At 36.3% G+C, this 19,903-nt stretch overlaps 1 protein-coding gene across 1 annotated transcript in view; it reads right to left on the minus strand.

The window, feature by feature from the left end:
• Positions 1-19,903, minus strand: part of LOC136248570 (P-selectin-like) — a 34,920-nt gene extending 15,017 nt beyond the window's left edge. The window contains exons 1-9 of the mRNA XM_066040338.1: positions 19,783-19,903; positions 9,762-10,250; positions 9,003-9,197; positions 8,770-8,955; positions 8,524-8,712; positions 1,278-1,661; positions 843-1,214; positions 424-786; positions 184-372 (exon numbers count right to left, since the gene is read on the minus strand). Of these exons, the coding sequence (XP_065896410.1) occupies positions 184-372; positions 424-786; positions 843-1,214; positions 1,278-1,661; positions 8,524-8,712; positions 8,770-8,955; positions 9,003-9,197; positions 9,762-10,250; positions 19,783-19,903 (2,488 nt within the window). The remainder of the gene's footprint in view (positions 1-183; positions 373-423; positions 787-842; positions 1,215-1,277; positions 1,662-8,523; positions 8,713-8,769; positions 8,956-9,002; positions 9,198-9,761; positions 10,251-19,782) is intronic.

The raw sequence follows: 19,903 nt of genomic DNA on the forward strand, positions 1-19,903 counted from the left end.
ATATAGCACTCAAAGAGTGGTCTTGAGACGAAATATAACACTTGGCTTCGCCTTGTGCTATATTTGTCTCTCGTCCACTCTTTTCGTGCTATATTTCCCATATAGCTATCACTCGTGGCAGTGCTTTATCTAATACATATATATATATATATATATTATCTACATTGAGTGTATAAAACATACCTCTTCTACACACATCATCACTACCACTCCAGCTCCCATCACTCTGACAGGTCCTAGTGTCAGTATCAGATAGCTCATAACCAGTGTTACATGTGAAACTACAAGTGTCTTCATAGGAAGGAACTTCATCATCTCCCAGTGAACAAGTCATCATTCCATTATTAGGATCAGTAAGTGATGAACAATTCACTATATATAGGAATAAAGATTAGCTATCAAAAGGGGAAATGATGTGTTTACCTCTCTGACAAGATGTAGTTCCCCTCCATCCTACCGTATTATCCACATCAGTCACATCACATGTGTAGGATCCTCCTGCTCCAGTGTAGCCATCAACACAGACAGTAGTACATGTTGACTGGTACTGCGAGTCACATGGTAACTGTAGTTGTGAGTTATCAAGAGGTGATGATGTGGAACAATTTAATACTACACATATTGGATCTCCTCCACTCCAACTTTGATCAGCTAAACAAGTTCCATTATTAGATCCTTGTAATTCATAACCTCCATTGCAGGAAAATGTACAAGTGTCCTCAAACACACCAGTAGTAGTTTTATTTGGACACTGAAGTGTTCCATTTGTTAGTGGAGGACATTGAACTGTGTAAATATCAATGAATGCCTAAAATAATAATAATAGCAAACTTTGAACAAACCTCTCTCACACATCACTTCTACTCCACCTATTACCCAGTCAACCATGGTAGGGTCACTTGTTACATTACACAAGTAAGTAACATCATCTCCAGTAAAACCTTCATCACATGATAGTGTACATTGTGACTGATACACTAGACTACATGATGGTGATGGTATGACACCATCTGGTAGTGTTGATGTGGTACAGTTAAGTGGCACACAAGATGGTAGTCCTCCACTCCAACTTTGGTTAGCTAAACAAGTCCCACTATTAGATCCTTGTAATTCATAACCTCCATTGCAGGAAAATGTACAAGTGTCCTCAAGCAAACCAATACTAGTTCCATTTGGACACTGAAGTGATCCATTTGTTAGCAGAGGACACTGAACTGTGTAAATAACAGGATATACATATAAAAGTACAGCTAAAATATAGTAAACCTTGAACTAACCTCTCTCACACATCACATCTACTCCACCTATTGGTACCCAGTCAACCATGGTAGGGTCACTTGTTACATTACACAAGTAAGTGACACTGGTCACAGTGTTCCTAGTGTAGCCTTCATTACATGATGCTACACATGTTGACTGGTACTGTGTGTCACATGGTAACTGTAGTTGTGAGTTATCAAGAGGTGGTGATGTGGAACAATTTAATACTACACATATTGGACCTCCTCCACTCCAACTTTGATCAGCTAAACAAGTCCCACTATTAGGTCCTTGTAATTCATAACCTCCATTGCAGGAAAATGTACAAGTGTCCTCAAACACACCAGTAGTAGTTCCATTTGTACACTGAAGAGTTCCATTTGTTAGCGGAGGACATTGAACTGTAAGTATAGACAATGAACTTCACACTGCTAATGTTGTGACTGAATGACTAGATAACAACAGACTACTCTATTAACTTTTTGAATGCTCTACTAGAGTTTCTCAATCTAAAAAGTTCTTCATTGATTTGTTTTTATTAATCCAACTGCATGCATTGGTTGCCTCAATATGCAGCTATACACCACTCATTGTGCAGCAACTTATTGACTGACTACAAAAGTTTTAGTGGTCGTAATCTATGTAGCCAATATATAGTGTGTATATCATAAAAGCACCATATAAAATCTTCTCTATGCTTTAACTAGCTTTGCAGCAACACAGAGGTTAACAAGTCGATGTAGTGATGCTTTTAAAAAACTATTTGCACCAATTTTATATTATTCCTTAATCAGTCACATTAGTTATTAACTAAAATATGTGACCCGCTGAGCAAAAACTGGCTGTTTTTGCAAAATTCTATTTTGCTATAAAAATGTATTGAAGTAAAAATACGTGTGCTATATAAAAAGTTACTCATGGTGTAATCACTTTGAAGCTCAAATCAATAAAACCTATACACCACTAGATTCTCCTGTTCATTGGGAGTAAGAAAATTTTTGTTTCATGTTTGTACAGCGTACGGTATGTGAGTTATGGGCGCTTATTTACAATGCGGTAGAAATAAAGTTTACCATTGTCATTTTATTGCTGGAATGGCCTACTTCTTTGTTCACACAGAGACGCACAGGAAAGCACTATACCTTAATCAATGTACATGAACAGACTGAGTCAAACTCCATCTTCGTAGTTTGTTTTAGTCTTATGTTATGATTCATTAAATAAGTGCCTGTAATTAATTTGCCATATTGTTACTGTACAAATCAAGTTTATTACTGTTCCATCTAGCGCTACAACTCCAAGACTATATTCCTCACAAAAGGCTGAAACTTTGGATAATTATAAGGGGGTTTCACTGGTTTCCAGAAACCAGTCAGCTTTTTTAAAGATGAACAAATAATTAAAATAATAAGCAAAATTTAAGTCTATAATGAGGTTATTACCAAACTATAGTAACTTCTAGTGATCACACTACATAAACTGCTTCTCTCCAGCACAAAATTATCCATGTGTTAAGTGCCTCTACAAATAATTATCGAATAAGCTATTACTGTATAGACTAAATATTTTGAGGGAGAATTTTTCAAGGTTGAGCAATGTTGCTAAAAATAAATTTTTTTGCAGATTTGCTAACACTCCTAAAATGTTTTATAAAATTTTCGCTGGTAACTCCCAAAACCGTGAAATCAGCAAAAAATTTCCCCTCGAAATGTTTAGTCTATATGGCATCTCTTTTGTAGCACATTAAATCTAGTCTCATGTGGCCAGACCCTACTCTTCGGTATGACGCTTATCGATTGATAATTAATTATAAGTGCCTAGCACCTAGCTGTGAGAGGCTAGGCGCTTATAATTATCAATTGATAAGTGCCATGCAAAGAGTAGGGTCTTGCCATGCGAGACTACATCAAATCTTTCTTTATAGATGTAGAGCTGTGAAACAATTATAAAGGGTGTATTTATCTAAAATAGCTGTAACTAAAATGGATCCTGCCACTGATGGGCTTTTCTGCCTTAGAGTTGGAAATCAGTCAGCAAATTTCCTAGAAACGACCCTGTTTGGCTGTCCACTCCTTTGTTGTTACTATAGATAACAGAGAAGCAATAAAATGGAATTTGAGTAATGTGCAAAAATAGCTGATTTTTGCTCAGTGGGTAACCTATTTTAGTTAAGTAATATCTGTTATGTAATAAATGTGACCAGATCTGCAAAAACCTGACACAATTGTGCAATCCTATAAAGCATTGAATACAAATGGGTGGAATACTTGTGTATTATTAAAAAAATTCTGTAATTTTCTTAAATGCTTTGTTCTTTGTGAAGAAAGGGCCTAACAACAAAAACCTGGATATCATCATATTTGCCTATATACTCAAGAGAAGTTTGAAAATCTTTATTTCATTGCAATGGACCCAAGAATACGCAAGTTATGGGTGTTTGTTTTCATCACATCAAAACAATAGTACACAATTGATTTTTCTGCACTTATTTAGCTTTGCATGTAGTGAAGGGTGATACAAGGAAAAACTTACTCAGTAATCAATTACCCTATTCATGGTGAGCACGATGGTGCAAATTGCAACTCTGTACGTCATTGTGTTCATAAGTTACAGCTGTTTTAGTAAGCACCTGTAATTTATTTTCTGAATACTTCTGTACAAATTGATTTTTCTGCTTTTACTAATTTATAGGTCTGTAACTCACAAAGATATTGGCATATGAGGCTGAAACGTTTCCAAAGCATACACTTGGTTAAGTAGATTGTAAATATTTAATAAATAGGTATTTGAGAAACACATGGTTGTGTCGGGTTTTTGCACATATACATACAACAATCCAATTTGTAACTTCAATGTATTTCATAATTTATTAATTATTTTGTAATTACATTAATTACATTGTTATTCACAGCTAAGGAAGCATAACTTAACCACTTTAAGCCACAAATTATGTGCAGAAGAATCTTCTTAACTGTTTTATTGCTAGTAATTAAATTAGTACAAATGTTTCTTAAAGTCTGGTTCTTCTGTTTATAAACAAAAGCCAGCATATACAAATACAAAAAGAAACAATATCTAATCCAAGCTGTGAATAAGGGAGAGGCCTTCCAAAAATAGGCTAGTATGAGAAAGATAAGGTATCAACGGTGGTAGCCAGGAAATAACTACAATGACATTAAGCCGATTAATTTGTAATGTCACAAATTATAGGATGGTATAATATTATTGCAGCCATTTCTTGGCTGTCACCTTTGATATCACATCTATCTTTTACACAGGTTTTTTACTTCTTGGTGTTTGTTCTATTAGAGTATCTTGATTGCGCTTGTTTCACATACTTGGTTTTTGCTTTATATCCCCTTAGCTAATTGTCTCAGTGCTTTCAAATCACAAAAGGTTTGTGCTATATATAATGGTTAGTCAATCTGCATACTGGGTTTGCATGACAACAAAATCGCTTTGAAAATTGCTCATAACGTTTACCAATCTGTTCACAACTTAAAAGATAAATGCGCTGTCATACAATAAGAAGGAGTGTATATCATAGATGGCTGGACCACTTTAGCTCAAATTTGGTTTGGATGATGTCCCATCCTGAGGGATTTTGCACAAAAAAATACCCTGTTTCTACTCAGCTGTTGCATGAAAATCATGTTTCTTGAAGGTCTGACAGCAACATGTACTGCATGCACAGCCTTTGGATTACCTAACTTAACAAGCAGGAACTTAAACATTACTTGACCTACAGTAGCTAACAATGAGGTGAAACAGAAAATGGGAGGAAAATGGAAAAAATGCCTCCTACCCCAGGATTTGAACTGATGTCTAGTCAGGCACCACACTCAGCCTCCTCCAGGAAGGACGGATTTTCTTCCTTTTAACCTACGTAAGTGTTTATTTACTATCATGTGTCCTGACCTGATGAGTAAAGTGCTCTCAAAAATGGAACCTAACTTTCTTCTTGTTTATTTGAACAGACAAATTCATATTTATGAGTGCTAGCATCACCTCTTTCATTTTTGTTTCAGAAATCAATGAGTACAGGTACCTTGCCTAGAGATTGGGTATGTGCCAATATTGTGCCTGTCTTTAAGCGTGATGATAAACATGTTCCTAGCAACTATCGACCTATCAGTTTAACATCTATTGTTATCAAGACTATGGAACGTATAATCCATTCTGAACTAACTGCAGTTTTAGAATCTAATAACTTGATTAGTGCTCAACAATTTGGCTTCCGTAACCATCATTCAACCACTCATCTCTTACTTGAGGCTGTACATGATTGGGCTGGAGTCTTAGAATGCCGTGATTGTTGCCACTGCTTATTCTTAGATTTTGCAAAGGCATTTGATAGTGTGCCTCACCATCGGCTTTTGTTAAAACTGCAGGCCCTGGGTATATCTGGTGAATTGCTTGGTTGGGTTAACTGTTTTCTTACCACACGTTCTCAGAGGGTTGTTGTAAATGGTCAGTTTTCAGAGTGGCTCCCTGTGGCGTCCGGAGTTCCTCAGGGCTCCATTTTAGGTCCTCTGTTCTTCATCTTATATATTGATGATATTAGACACGTTGTCAAGCATTCGTCAATTAGATCTTTTGCTGATGATATTTCACTCTATTCTCGGGTGTCGTGTTATGATGATTGTTTAAAGTTACAGGAGGATTTGTCAAGTGTCTATAATTGGTCTTTGAAGTGGCATCCTAAATTAAATCCAAAGAAGTGTGAAGCAGTTAACATCACTAATAAACGCCATCCAATCAACTTTGAGTACTTTATTGGATCTCATCCAATTCCATGGTCACAGAAAGTTAAATATCTTGGCATTGTAATCAGCTCAAAACTTAGGTGGAATGATCATTGTTGATATGTAGTCAGTAAAGCTACTAAGTGCCTGAACCGTATACGCCGTGCTATGTTTGGTTGTACCCAAGCAGCTAAAGTTAGTGCTTACAAAGCACTGGTTAGACCCTACCTTGAATATGCTTGCGTAGTGTGGGCGCCGTACACAGCACAGGATATTAGTTTGCTGGAATCAGTGCAGAATAGAGCTGCACGCTGGATTAAAAGCTTTTGAGATGCAGCTGCTCAAAAATGGTCTAAGTCGTCGTCGGTTTGCATCAGTTAACTGGGATGGCCTTCACTTAAAACACATCGAAGCTATATATCTATCTGGACCCTCTACTCCATTTATCATAAAAGAACTGCCATCAATTTCTCAAGGTATTTTCATTTTAACACATTGGCTACGAAGTCACATACTTTGACATTAAATCTTGCATCGTCAACTATCAACGCATTTCGGCACTCATTTTTTGTGACCACACCTTTTCTTTGGAACTCAATTCCTTTTGAAATTTTATCTCAAAGGACTGCTGGCAGTTTTAAGACTAGGTTAAAACATTATCTTTTTTTGTAATTAGGTTTATTGATTTTGTAATTATTAAGTAGTTCATGTTCCTTTTGTATTTGTTTGTGTGTAATTGTACATGTGAATGTATGTTCTGTGTTGGGGATCACCTTGTACAGGCAGTATTGCCTTTTGTGTTACCCATCTTTGGAAAAATTGATAATAATAATAATAATAATAGTAGCATAGTCAACAAAATAAATTTTTTTCCTTGTTAGTGGTGGAGGTGTTGTAATGAAGTTTGAAACCAAATGATTTGCCATTGTTTGAAGATGTAGTCAAGGACTACAGTAGAACATGGTGCCAGAGAGCTCAAAGGTACACTACAAAGTGTAGTTTTGCAATCGGAAACATAGTTATATGAAATAATATACCGCTGTTCTTCATTTCTAACTTTAACACATTATTCTTGGTAACCTAGAAGGCTTGCTCCTTGTTTTTCAGTTGCTAAATATCCTTACAACCTGACAGGAAGGCCATTCAGAAACTCTGTAGAGAATTGCTACAGCCATATTTCAACTTAAAAGAAGAAACAACTTCTGAACAAAGGTTTCCTGAGTGGAAATTTATTACAGACTTCATTCAGTCTTTATTTCTCACATACTGGCTGCTTTTACCATTGAACGGTTTTGCTCACATGGATGCATACAGACAAACATAGATAGGTAAACACACACACATACACACGCACACGCACACACACACACACACACACACACACACACACACACACACACACACACACACACACACACACACACACACACACACACACACACACACAAGTAAAGCCAAAAGCATACATAGTCCATGGTAGCTGTGAGAAATACAAACAATACAGCTATTGCCTACCAGTGTACCAGCACTGGAATGTCTGTGCACCACTCAGGCCCTTGAGCCTTGTGCAGGCAAATCCTCCTGGAGCAGGGTTAGTAACTGCAGGAGGACTGTCCAGGTCTCATGGAGAAAGGTCATAGATTCCAAAGTTCCACAATGACTCCAACACTGCTAAGTGAGACAACATACGCACACGCACGCATGCACACACACATGCATGCACGCACACACACACGCACGCACACACACATGCACACACACAGAGAAAAAAAGCCTTCAACTGCCATGCTAGCTGGTCACGCCTACCCAGTGAACCAGCACTGGGACACCTTCAGGTGCTAGGAGTCAGTGCAGGAAAACCCTCCTGGGGCAGGACTAGTAACCTGCAGGAGGCTATACCATGTCCCACAGGTGGGTACCCGAAGTCCCACTTGGACCTTCCCCCTGTGTGAGACATGGAGAGTTGGCATTTGCTTCCCCAGTTAATACCAGGTACCAATTGATGTAACAGCTGAGTGGGCTGCTTTTCCAGTTGACACAAGGCCACCAGTAGACTGGAGCAATGTGAGTAAAGTTTCTTGCTCAAGGAAACAACAACAACAACAACAACACTGACTTGGCTTAACAAAGCATCGAATTGGAAACCTTATGATTACCAGGCTGATGTTCTAGCCACTTGGCTATGCTGCCCAACACACACACACACACACACACACACACACACACACACACACACACACACACACACACAAACACACAGATGCATGCACGCACACACCTACACTTTTTGGAAAATGATAAATCATAATGTCTCCAATATCACAACATTGTCATGTCAATTATGATGATAATGCATTGTGATTACTTAGTTTTCTGTTAATAAAAATTATCTATATACGAAACAGATTAGCTGTAGAATAAAAGCACAACCATATGGCATACAATGAACAGCTTTATAAAAGCTTAAAATTAATGGTTAATGTAGAGGAAAATTCCTCCACCATTTCAATGTATTTACCTCTTCTACACACATCATCACTACTACTCCAACTCCCATAACTCTGACAGGTCCTAGTGTCACTACTAGTTAGCTCATAACCAGTGTTACATGTGAAACTACAAGTGTCTTCATAGGAAGGAACTCCATCATCTCCCAGTGAACAAGTGATTGTTCCATTATTAGGATCAGTAAGTGATGGACAATGAACTAATTAACAACAAATTCATATACTATGAAATCTAATTTAGTAGTTTGTAGCTGTACCTCTACTACAAGTATTAATAGTGCCACTCCAACTTCCATCACTCTGACAGGTCCTAGTATCGCTACTAATTAGCTCATAACCAGTGTTACATACAAGATGACATATATCTTCATAAGAGGTTACTCCATCACCTCCTAAATTACACCTGTACATTCCATTGAGACTTGTCAGTGATGGACAGTGAACTATGTAACACATGTCATTTTCAGTGTGAACCAATGTCCTTGCTTACCTCTTCTGCACACATCATCACTACCACTCCAGCTCCCATCACTCTGACAGGTCCTAGTGTCACTACCAGTTAGCTCATAACCAGTGTTACATGTGAAACTACAAGTGTCTCCCTCATAACCCATTCCTTCTCTACCAGTACTACATGATGTTATCTCGCCATTGGATGGTGTTGATAGGTTTTCACATCGAATATCTGCAGTATAAACAGTGTTAAACTACAATTGCAAAATTCTTTTACAGAGGTGTAGGAAGCATGGGTGCCACATAAATATTTCTAAAAAGAATCAAAAATCACTCATCCTTCCTTTTCTAACTTGACAGTTATTCTGTCTACCTTGCTCTGGCTTCAACCATAGTCCATAGGCTTAAACAAAGGTGCGGTACAAGTGCATTAATACAAGTCCGATTGAGATACTCTAATAGAGCAGTAAGTTAAGAGTAGCATTACTATAAGCAGAAATTTCAGTTATAATTATTGTCTTTATTCTACACAGAGTTGCTGATTCCATCCTTCAGTACCATATTTAATGTGACTAGAAATTCTTTTGAGATAAAAAACAAGTTGATCTTAGTAGTAGTACTGCACCCATAAGTTAAATATCTTTCTACGCCCCTATTTTAATCATCAAGCATGTATGTACTTACTTGTATTAAGGTACCTATGGTAGAGAATTCACATAAATATCATTTGCCATAATTATTTTGTCAAAGGTTAGATTAATAGAATTACTTGTTGCTTTTATTGTGATGCACTCACCAAATTGTAGTTCAATTAGTGGCTGTCTGTTGGTTTCCACATTATCCACATTATTAATGTCAATTGTAGTACCAGAACTGTTAACATTGTTACTGTATGAAGTGTATCCACTAGTCTGAATGTTCCATATCACACGACGAGGTTGAGGTGGCTGATAATATCCAATTACATCATCAGATTGAAAGTCCATTGAAACATTAGTTGAAACATTGATATAAAAGTAAGCTGGAAGACCTACTGATATTCCCATTGAAAGTTCCACTTGAGAAATGTTGTTATACACACTTGACCCTGGTGATGATGGACGCCATACTTGGATCATTGGAAAATCATTTGTGAAAACACCAACAAAATCCATACTGACTGCAATACCAGTTATTCTACCAGTACAATTAATCCTAGCACTGGGAACAATCACTTGTCTACCACTATTAATCTTATCAGTTCCTCGCTGGTTAACTTCAGGATTATCAATACAACTATGTCCACCTAAAATATAAACAAATGTCTAAATAGTACATCTAAGTTTAAAGTAAGATTTTCCAAAGTGTGCTTTATGTTTCATTGCAATGAAGCACACTTAGCATGAATGTGACACAATCCAAAATATACACTAATTTTTGACAGTATTACTTATGTACCCTATTGTTTACAGTTACAACCATCATTTGTCCATCACTACATAGTTCTGAGAAAGCTACATTTTAGGTTCCTTTCTTACAAATTTGTTATAATATAAGTGGGAATTATCACATTACATGTCATAATAAGCTGTATTTATTCAAAATTAATTTAGGATATATAAAATATAGCTGAATGATAAAGGTTCAATGTAAAAATTTCAATTAGTTGTATATTAACATTCATTCTTGGCTGCTTCAGATATCAGCTGTTTCAATTGCCAGTTACTTATATTTTCATGAGTGCACCTATTTTACAGCCAAGGTATTCTTTTATGGATTAAAATTTTGGAAATTGCACTAAGATTGTTTCTTGGCCACTCCAGATATCAGCTCTTTAGGTTACCAGTTATTTTTGCTTTTATGAGGTCCTTCTTGACAAATGAGCTGTTTTACATTGGGTTACATGTACTTGTAGTTTCTCGGACATGCCTTTTTTACAGCGAAGGTGTTTTGGTGTGGATACTAATCAACAGGCTGCAACACTAGTGTAGCTGAACTATTAACACACAGCTAGCTAGCATATTACTTTATTCTAATTTTCAGCGACATAATTCACAATACAGACTATTGAAAACAATGTACTTGTATATTTTAAACAATTGTTTAGATTTATTTCACAAGCATGATGGATGGTGACATGATGAATGCTTACCAGCAGTGATCTCACTTAGTTAACTGCTACAATTTAGCAAGTGTTGTGTGTTAGGTCACTGCAGGGAAATGCCATCCTTGTCTCAATAACTGCATCATTATTTCCCTACGTAGGTGTTCTTATTTTGTGTAACATTAGATCAACTGTCATAACTGCATTGACAATAATAAAAGTGTGCAGATTTTCTAGGTCACATTGAATTAATAAAAAGGTATCAACGTAAAGATGCTTGAAGGATATGGAGGTAAACCAACAGATAATTGAGCAATAAAACTGGATGTTAAAATGAAGCATCCAATTTCTTATAGGAACAATCAAAATGCACTCTATAATAAGACATCTCAATATTCAAAACTTTTTACTGATATAATTATGCTGGTTACTCTTACCCTGAACTCTGCTCTGGCAATTATCTCATTATTGTACAGAACATATGATGTTGAGATTCTGAGCCTTACATTTCCCAGTACATGGAATAGCAATTTATACCAAGCAGATATTTGGATACGTATGCAAAACATTAAGATGTTGAGTTTCTGATTCTTAGTAGAGCCTCACATTTTCCAGGCCTCATAGTGTAGAATAGCATCCTGATAGCTAGATACATAGTCGCATTGTTATCAAGCAGAGCAGATTACAACTATAGTCTTTGTTGATCTGATGTTATCTCAGATCAAAGTCAAAGTTGATCTGACATGATCTGACACCATATGACAATGCATGTGCAAAGCAGCAGCATGTGTAAGCATGCCAAGCTAGAAGGATCTAGGACACGCCCCCATCAGAAAATTTTGATGAAATATGAGCCCTCAATATTCGGCATAATTTCTCTTGCTTTGGGGGTCTAGGGGGGCTTAGATTATTCTCTTTTCCCACTTTACAAAAACTATTATAAAATGCAAATGTATAGCTCAATTTTCTTGAGCTTTGGTGCACTTTAAGAATGTACTGCAACAAAACCACGTAGCTACCAAGTTTGGTGCAAATTTGATAAATAGTCATAGAGCTATGGACAATTATTTGTTGTCATGCTTATACAGGGTAAACTGCTTATGGGAATAACTTTAAAAATCAGCATGCATATAGGTGACTGGATCTGCGAAAACCTGGCATAATTGTGCAAGCCTGACTTAGTTTTCAGTATACAAGCCATTGATTGCAATGGGTAAAATATTTGCGTAATAGAAAAAATCATAAAATTTTTAAATGTTTTGTCTAATGATAAAAACATAGATATCATCTTATTTGCCTACTCAAGGGGCATTCGAAAATCTTTGTTTCATTGCAGTAGACTGAAGGAAACATGAGTTATGGGTGTTTGCATCAAAGTGATGGTATGCGATTGATCATTCTTCACTGTCTCTGCATGTAGTAAAGAAAGATGATAGAAGAAAAACCTTACCCAGTAATTTATGGCAAACATGATAATACAAGTTGAAACTCTGTACTGCATTGTGCTTGTAAGTTACACCTACGTTTGTAAGCACCTGTATTTTATTTTCCCAATGCTTGCTGTACAAATCAATCTTATGTAATGGCAACAATTCCATTAACACAGGATTGGGCAGAGTTTGCTTCTCTACCCACAGTCTGAGTGAGGCAAAGACTTTCTTTATTTGAAATGCTGTATTTGTAAAAAAAATTCAATTATTAACACATCATTTGGCAATTGATCTTTCTGTTGTTGCTACTTTGTAGAGCTGTAACTCCAAGAGCTGTTGGCATATTAGGCTGAAACTTGGCCAGATAATACACTTAGCTAAGCAGATTATAAATATTCAATAATAAAGAATTGAAAAATGTGCCATTATGCTGAGTTTGCGCAGGTCCAGTTACATTATTATTATTAATCATCATAGCTCAAATCTTTTGTGGTTTAAAGAAATCGCATTGACAGCTATGGAGTTACAAGGCAAAATCTAGACAACTGTAAATTGCGGGGTAGAGATACCCTAATCAGTCACTATGAGGTAAATGAACTTACCAGCATTTGAACCTGGAACTAGGGCTGAGCAATAGTATCGATAGTGCGATATATCGCAATAGTAAATCACTACCGTTATCACGATAGTAGGGATATCACTATCGTGATAGTTATGATAAGCTCAGATCTGCATTAAAATGGTATTAACAACTCTTCTATACTGTTTTACAGTTAGTATTACCAGCTTTCTTATAAAGGAGTGGCCTGTAAAAGATTTATCAAAAGTCCATATTCATCGTCCACCCACGCAGTTAATTAACAAATGTCCTGTGCATGCAAAATAACTTTCTATATGACTGCAAATCATAGCTATACAACTAAGACTTTGTCAAGAGCAAAGTGTTTCATAAACTATCGGGATAGTATTCACTATCGTGATATTTAATGAGTAACTATCGTGATAGTAAAATTTTTACTATCGCTCAGCACTACCTGGAACCTCCATATCGAGCACCCAAATCCTTAACCACTGAGCCGTTGCTATCACGGCTGTTAACTCCTCACTTAATTTAATGAAAATTTTAGTTACAATCCTTCAAAAATAATCAACCAATAGATTGTTCTAGAACATTCTATGTAAGTTCTATTCGAAATCCTCAAAAATTGTGTGCTCTATTAGAGTAGTAGTACTAGTGCCGTTGCAAATTTGATCTTTGGTGATCTTTAAGGCCATTTTCCCAACAATTTGATCATTTCTGTCTTTGAAGCATTAATTTAACATTGCACCAAACATAAAGAGCTTGCTGAATGAAAACCTTTAGTTTTTATTTGAAGTTAATAAGTGATTTCATTCCAAAGTTATGATCATTTATATTACCCATGAATTTTGACATAATTTACATCCCCAGGGTAATTTACATCCAAAGGGTAGGTAAAATCAAAGAATTTTGCAACTAATAAAAGTGATCATAACTTCAAAATGGAATTACCTATTAACTTCAAATAAAAACCAAGTTGTTTAGTTCAACATTATTTTGGCACCATGTTTCAACATGTCAATTAATGCCTCAGGGAGATAAGGACAGAAATGGACAAATTTCTGTGTAAAAGTGGTCACCAAATTATAAAGGTAAAATCTGCAATTAAGCACTGGCTTATTATGCTCAAAATTTTACCTATTATGCTTTTGAGTAGTGCTCAAAAATCAAGCCTATTATGCTCAAAATTATGCTTTCAAAATCAAGATTACGCTCAAGAAATGACTATTTTATTAGTGTTTCCTGACTGCTGTATTAGGGTAAGTGACTGCTCTATTAGAGTATCTCAATCTTATTTTGCAAAGTGTACTAAAAATGGTTAATTAAGTTATTTTACTTTCTAAATATGCTAATGCATGTTGGCAGTGATAATTTGCTTTCTTTTTGGTGCACGTATTTGTGCTTTTTAATTAAATTTTTAAATGTCATCCCTATTATGCTAGCATTATGCTTGATGCTTAGCATTATGCTTGATGCTTTGAATATCTATTATGTTTTAAATTATATAATAGTTATACGGGCACAATGTGGAGTCTATGAAATTTATAAACCCGAAGGCCTGGGCTGTAGCGCACGAGCGAAGCGAGGGCGCTACTAAGGGCCTGAGGGTTTATAAATTTCATAGACTCCACATTGTGCCCGTATAACTACTTTAGACTCTATTTCACATTACACTCAGATTACTTACCTCATCCATGGCTGACTCTGCTGTAGGCTCGGCAACAGCGGATAGTTTTCTTGCGATAATACTAGCACTATGGCAACTATGCGTCCTCATGTGACAAAATAATAACGCTCGTGTAAATCACTGCACGTGAACAATGCATAGTGATTGGATAAACCTAGATTTTGAGCATGTGTTATATTGTGCCTGAAGGCATGGATTATATTAGAAAACAAGGTGGAGTATATGAGATTTATTACCCACCCAAAACAGCCTAAATAGAGTCTAAGCCAGCATTATCAGCCTGGGCCTATCTGTGATGCCACTATATCAAAATGAGGATACTATTTATGTGAAAAGTTTTAGCTTTTATGAAAAAGTACATGAATTGACTAATTTTGGGGGCTACCCTGCTATACTGCCAGAGTAGACACAAGTAATCAAATCTCTGCCATACAATACCATTGTACTTCTCTGGTATTCCATCGAATCGAAGTTGATATTATAGCCATTTTGGTACTGATTGGCAGGGTAGTACACTACAATTAAGACCTGTACTATCGCTAATCATCCTCATCATAATCATCATAATAAGTGCTACACTAGCAAAACTTGTGACAACAGGCTGGAAATCATATTCTAGCATAAGAGGTGCAGGATTTGCTTTGTTAAAAGTTGAAAAACTGCAACTTATCATATTTAGCAGAAATTCTGATAATATAGTTGTAATAGTTCATTGTATCTGTAGAACAATGATTTGTATAAAACCAAGCCTCAAAGCCAGTTTATGGTTGGCTTTGGGGAATACAAAAAAGTGAAATCCATGAAATAACAGCCAAACTGTATAAAAGAGCGTGGCCTTTAAAAGCATGGGTGAAAAAAGTTGTGAAATCAAAGGTGGCTGCCATGAATTTCAGTGCTGGGTCATTGTAAAGCATAAAATCTTAAAGGCTGTAATGATGTAATTGCCAAATGAGTTTGGATAATAAGGAGATCACCGTAGATATGTATACTATACATATGTATAGTATACAAGTGCAAGGAAAACTTTATACTAAATTAGGGATTAAATGTCTACTTGTATATCTTCAGGTGACCTTCCTGCACTTTTTCTATGAACTTAAAATTCCTAATTTATTTTTTATAGCATATCCATGTAAGCTGTATAAAAGGGTGTGGCCTTCAAAATCCTGGTGAAAAAAGTTGTGAAATCAAAGGTGCTTGGCGGCCATGAAATGGCTACAATGATGTTAATGATTAGGGATCATAGAAAAAAGTACAGTAAAGCAAGGGAGATTGCCTACACATGAAGATATATTAGTAGACTTTTAATCACTAATTTAGTATAAATATTTCCTTGATGGGATGTTCATATAATTTATGGTTGGAATCAACAGTCCTACATGGAGTTAGCTAGGTCATATGCAGTACTTACAAGAGAAACATTGATGTTAAAGCCTTTGCTAGTTCTAAGATTCTAATGGTGTGAACCTTTTAAGCAACTTATTACTATTCAACTTTACACTAGGATAGGGACCCGCCGATTATGCTCATAATTTTACCTATTATGCTATGCTGCACTGCTCAAAAATTCACCTATTATGCTTAAATTAATGCTCAATATTTACCTATTATGCTCGATTATGCTCAATGTCCATGCTTTAGTTCATATGCTTTGCTACTAGTTTAACACTGTATAGAAAGAAAAAAATGAGTGGCTGGAACACAAATAATAAATTCTTGCTGCATGCCTGCATGTAAGAGAAAAGATCGATATACTCTAATAGAACAGTCAGTTTGATGATTGTTCTATTAGAGTTACTGACTGCTCTATTAGAGTATATCGATCTTATTTTGCAATTGTCATTTTTCCAGCAAGAATTTACACTATCGTACAAATATTTAACCTATTATGCTGGCATTATGCTCAATGCTATTATGCCAGCATAATCGGCGGGTCCCTACACTAGGAAGTCCAATACATTGCTATTATGCCAGCATAATCGGCGGGTCCCTACACTAGGAAGTCCAATACATTGAACAGCTAGCAAATACCATCACCTTCTGCTGCTAGATACATTTCTTCTGTACACCAAATGCAATTACGGCTTACCTACAAAGGTCATCGTCATAATCATATAGCCCACAACTACTGGGTAACTTTGAGAACCCAGTAACATGACTGATGTGTAGCTATGCCTACAATAAAATAAACAAAAAAATTTGAAGTGTGGAAATTTGCTTAATTAAATATGAGCAGCATCTCACAGCATAAAAATACTATGGATGCCATGACATAGAAATGTTTATGTCATATGTCACAGGGATTTATGTAACGATATATCATATGTCACAAAATAACTTGCTCTAGAAAAATCTAACAAAACATGTTTTCTCTTTGGTGAATTTCCACAATACTTCTATACTTTCAAGAGTATAATATATGTGACCGGCCCTGCGAAAACAGGACACATGGGTACATAAAAATGCCTACTTTTCCAAACTTTGATTCGCCATAACTTTGTATTCCATTATTGCTTGGCAATGAAATTTTCAGCACTTATTAAACAGTTAGTTGGCTGTAAAGTATAAGTTAAAGAATAAGAATATCCTATCCCAGAACTGAGACATGAGAAGGTATGTGTCAGGGTGTAGTTTGTGCCCACATGCCCTACTTTCACAGGCCTGGTCACATATGTAGCTTTCAGTCCCAATATTCAATTTTGTACACAAAAGTAGCAAAATTTGTGTGTTATTTCTTTCCTTGTACATTACCCTATGTTACTTATTTACATACATACGTACAGTTGCTAAGGAGAGTTGTAAAGGGTAAATAAGTGGAATCTTGCACTAGTTGTAAAGGTTAATAGAGCTAGCCATACTGAAATAGCAACCGGCACCACATAATACTATGTGCCAAAAACAGCCCAGCTGTAAAAAAAGGCGAGGCCAAGAATGCACAAGTACATGTTCATGGAGTAACTACAACCAAAAGACATGATATCAAAATCTGGCCAAGAAAGCATTTACAATATAGGCATTTTTATGCATTCATTTTCTATATATGCTTCACATTATCACATCCAGCTAGCTGTACATGTGTGCTTGCAATATAAACAAACAATACTACTGAGATGATAAAAGATGATTACACTGCATTGTTACCAAAATTAATTTAACTAAAAATTTACAATTGGTTTCTACTTGGCCATCTTTTTATTTTAATATAGCTACAGTGCAAAAAGATGGCCAAGTAGAAACAAATTGTAAATTTTTAGTTAAATTAATTTTGGTAACAATGCAGTGTAATCAGTGCCAGATCAATCTGGTGTTGTGTGTGACAAAGAGTGGAAAGTATTTGCCACCACAGCTAATTTATGCCGGGAAGACAAGCAAGTGCATTCTTATAGTGAATTTCCCTTCTGACTGGCATGTAACTTGCACTCAAAATCGCTGGGAAAATGAAGTCACCATGTGCACATTGCAGTACATTGACAAAATCCTGCTGCCATACGTTAACAAGACCAGGAAAGGTTTAAGCTTTCCCATCAGTCACAGTTGTCTTGTGATCTTTGAAAGATTCAAGGCACAATTCACCCCTACTGTTTTGCAAGCCCTCAAAGAAAATCACATACCTGTGGCTCTAGTTCCAGCCAAATGTATGAATAGACTGCAACCCCTTGATATCTCCATAAATAAGTCTGTGAAGCAGTTTCTAAGAGGAGAGTTTCATGATTGGTACGCCAGCCAGACTTGTAGCCAAATACATACCAACGAAAAGATACAACCAGTGTACCTACATCTAACCATAGTGAAGCCACTGGGTGCTGCTTGGATTATTTGGCTCTAGATCATTTGTGACTTCATCCTGAATTTGCTATTAACGGTTTTCGCCAAGCTGGACTGTTGTAAATCTTCATAACTCAAATTAGACAATTAATTATTTTGATGTGCTGTACTTACTGGTACTTTTTTGATTATTGTATTGGATCTTTTGTAGATGCATGCATTATGATATTGTAATGCTCATACTTCATCAATGACAAATAATTTATTATGAACTCTAATATTCATAGCTACAATAAAATTATACTAATTGTCTAAATGTTTATAATTTGATATGCTTAAAGTACATTCACTAATCTGTGAAAGGAAAGCTAGACACACCTAATCCATAAAAGGAAAGCTAGTCATGGGTTTCCTTTCGAAACAATCAGCATGATAACCTTGTAGCAGCACCATCTGATCAACTCCTGCACAACTACACAGCACTTAATGGAAGCCTAGCAACTATTAGACAACCATAGGTCAAGAAGCCAAAATTTTAATAACAGAAGCCATCCAAGCAGGAAGTCATTCAACGGCATAACATGAACTCAGTGTACACATCACTTTAGGTCATTTTGCTATTGTGTTGCTTAGTAACTTGTTCTGTATAAATGTGTTGTACCCTTGTACTTTTATCAGTTGTGCTCAAGCTATACCCAAGTGGTTGTCCAGTCATTGAAAACGCTCCTTCAACGGCACAACCACTTGCCCATTGGCTCCTTGTCACAACCACTAATCTTCTCTTCATCAAACACAATTTGACTTGGATTTGGATTTTGTTTAAGTACTATTGCCACTATTGCAAACAATCCCCAATTGCTAGAAACTACTGACTGCTTTTGCACAGGAGTGATTTTCATCTTAGGAGCTTCAAATGTTTGTAATCATGGTTTTAACTATGTCATCTACCAAATCAAACACTGAATAGACTATAACATTACGACTGGAATTCTGCTCAAATGCTGTGACCCAATGACAAGCATGCAGTGGATTATTTATAAGCCTGTTTATAGCCTGGTTGACAATGACTTGTATTGCTGCAAAGTAGAACTGAACAATCCAGTACTAATGTTGATCAGTTAGGAAGAAACTGAGAGATTGTAAAGTTTCTTTGTCAGTTATCAGTAAGGTTGACCTACCAAATTGTACCCAAATAGAATCTTCCAGCTTTATTTTAGCAGTACATCTGGCTTCATCTGTTAGTCTGGTAGGGTGACAGAAACTACAGCTAACAACTGAGGCTTCCCCAGCCCAGAGCTTCGTGTTCAGTACACACTGCAATGTTGTCTACTTTGCTAGCTGTAGCAGCATCAGCAGGCATAGGCATTGGCTCTCGTGGCACATTGTTAGGCAT

Source organism: Dysidea avara, chromosome 3 (assembly GCF_963678975.1).
Source record: "Dysidea avara chromosome 3, odDysAvar1.4, whole genome shotgun sequence".
Classification (NCBI taxonomy): Eukaryota; Metazoa; Porifera; class Demospongiae; order Dictyoceratida; family Dysideidae; genus Dysidea; species Dysidea avara.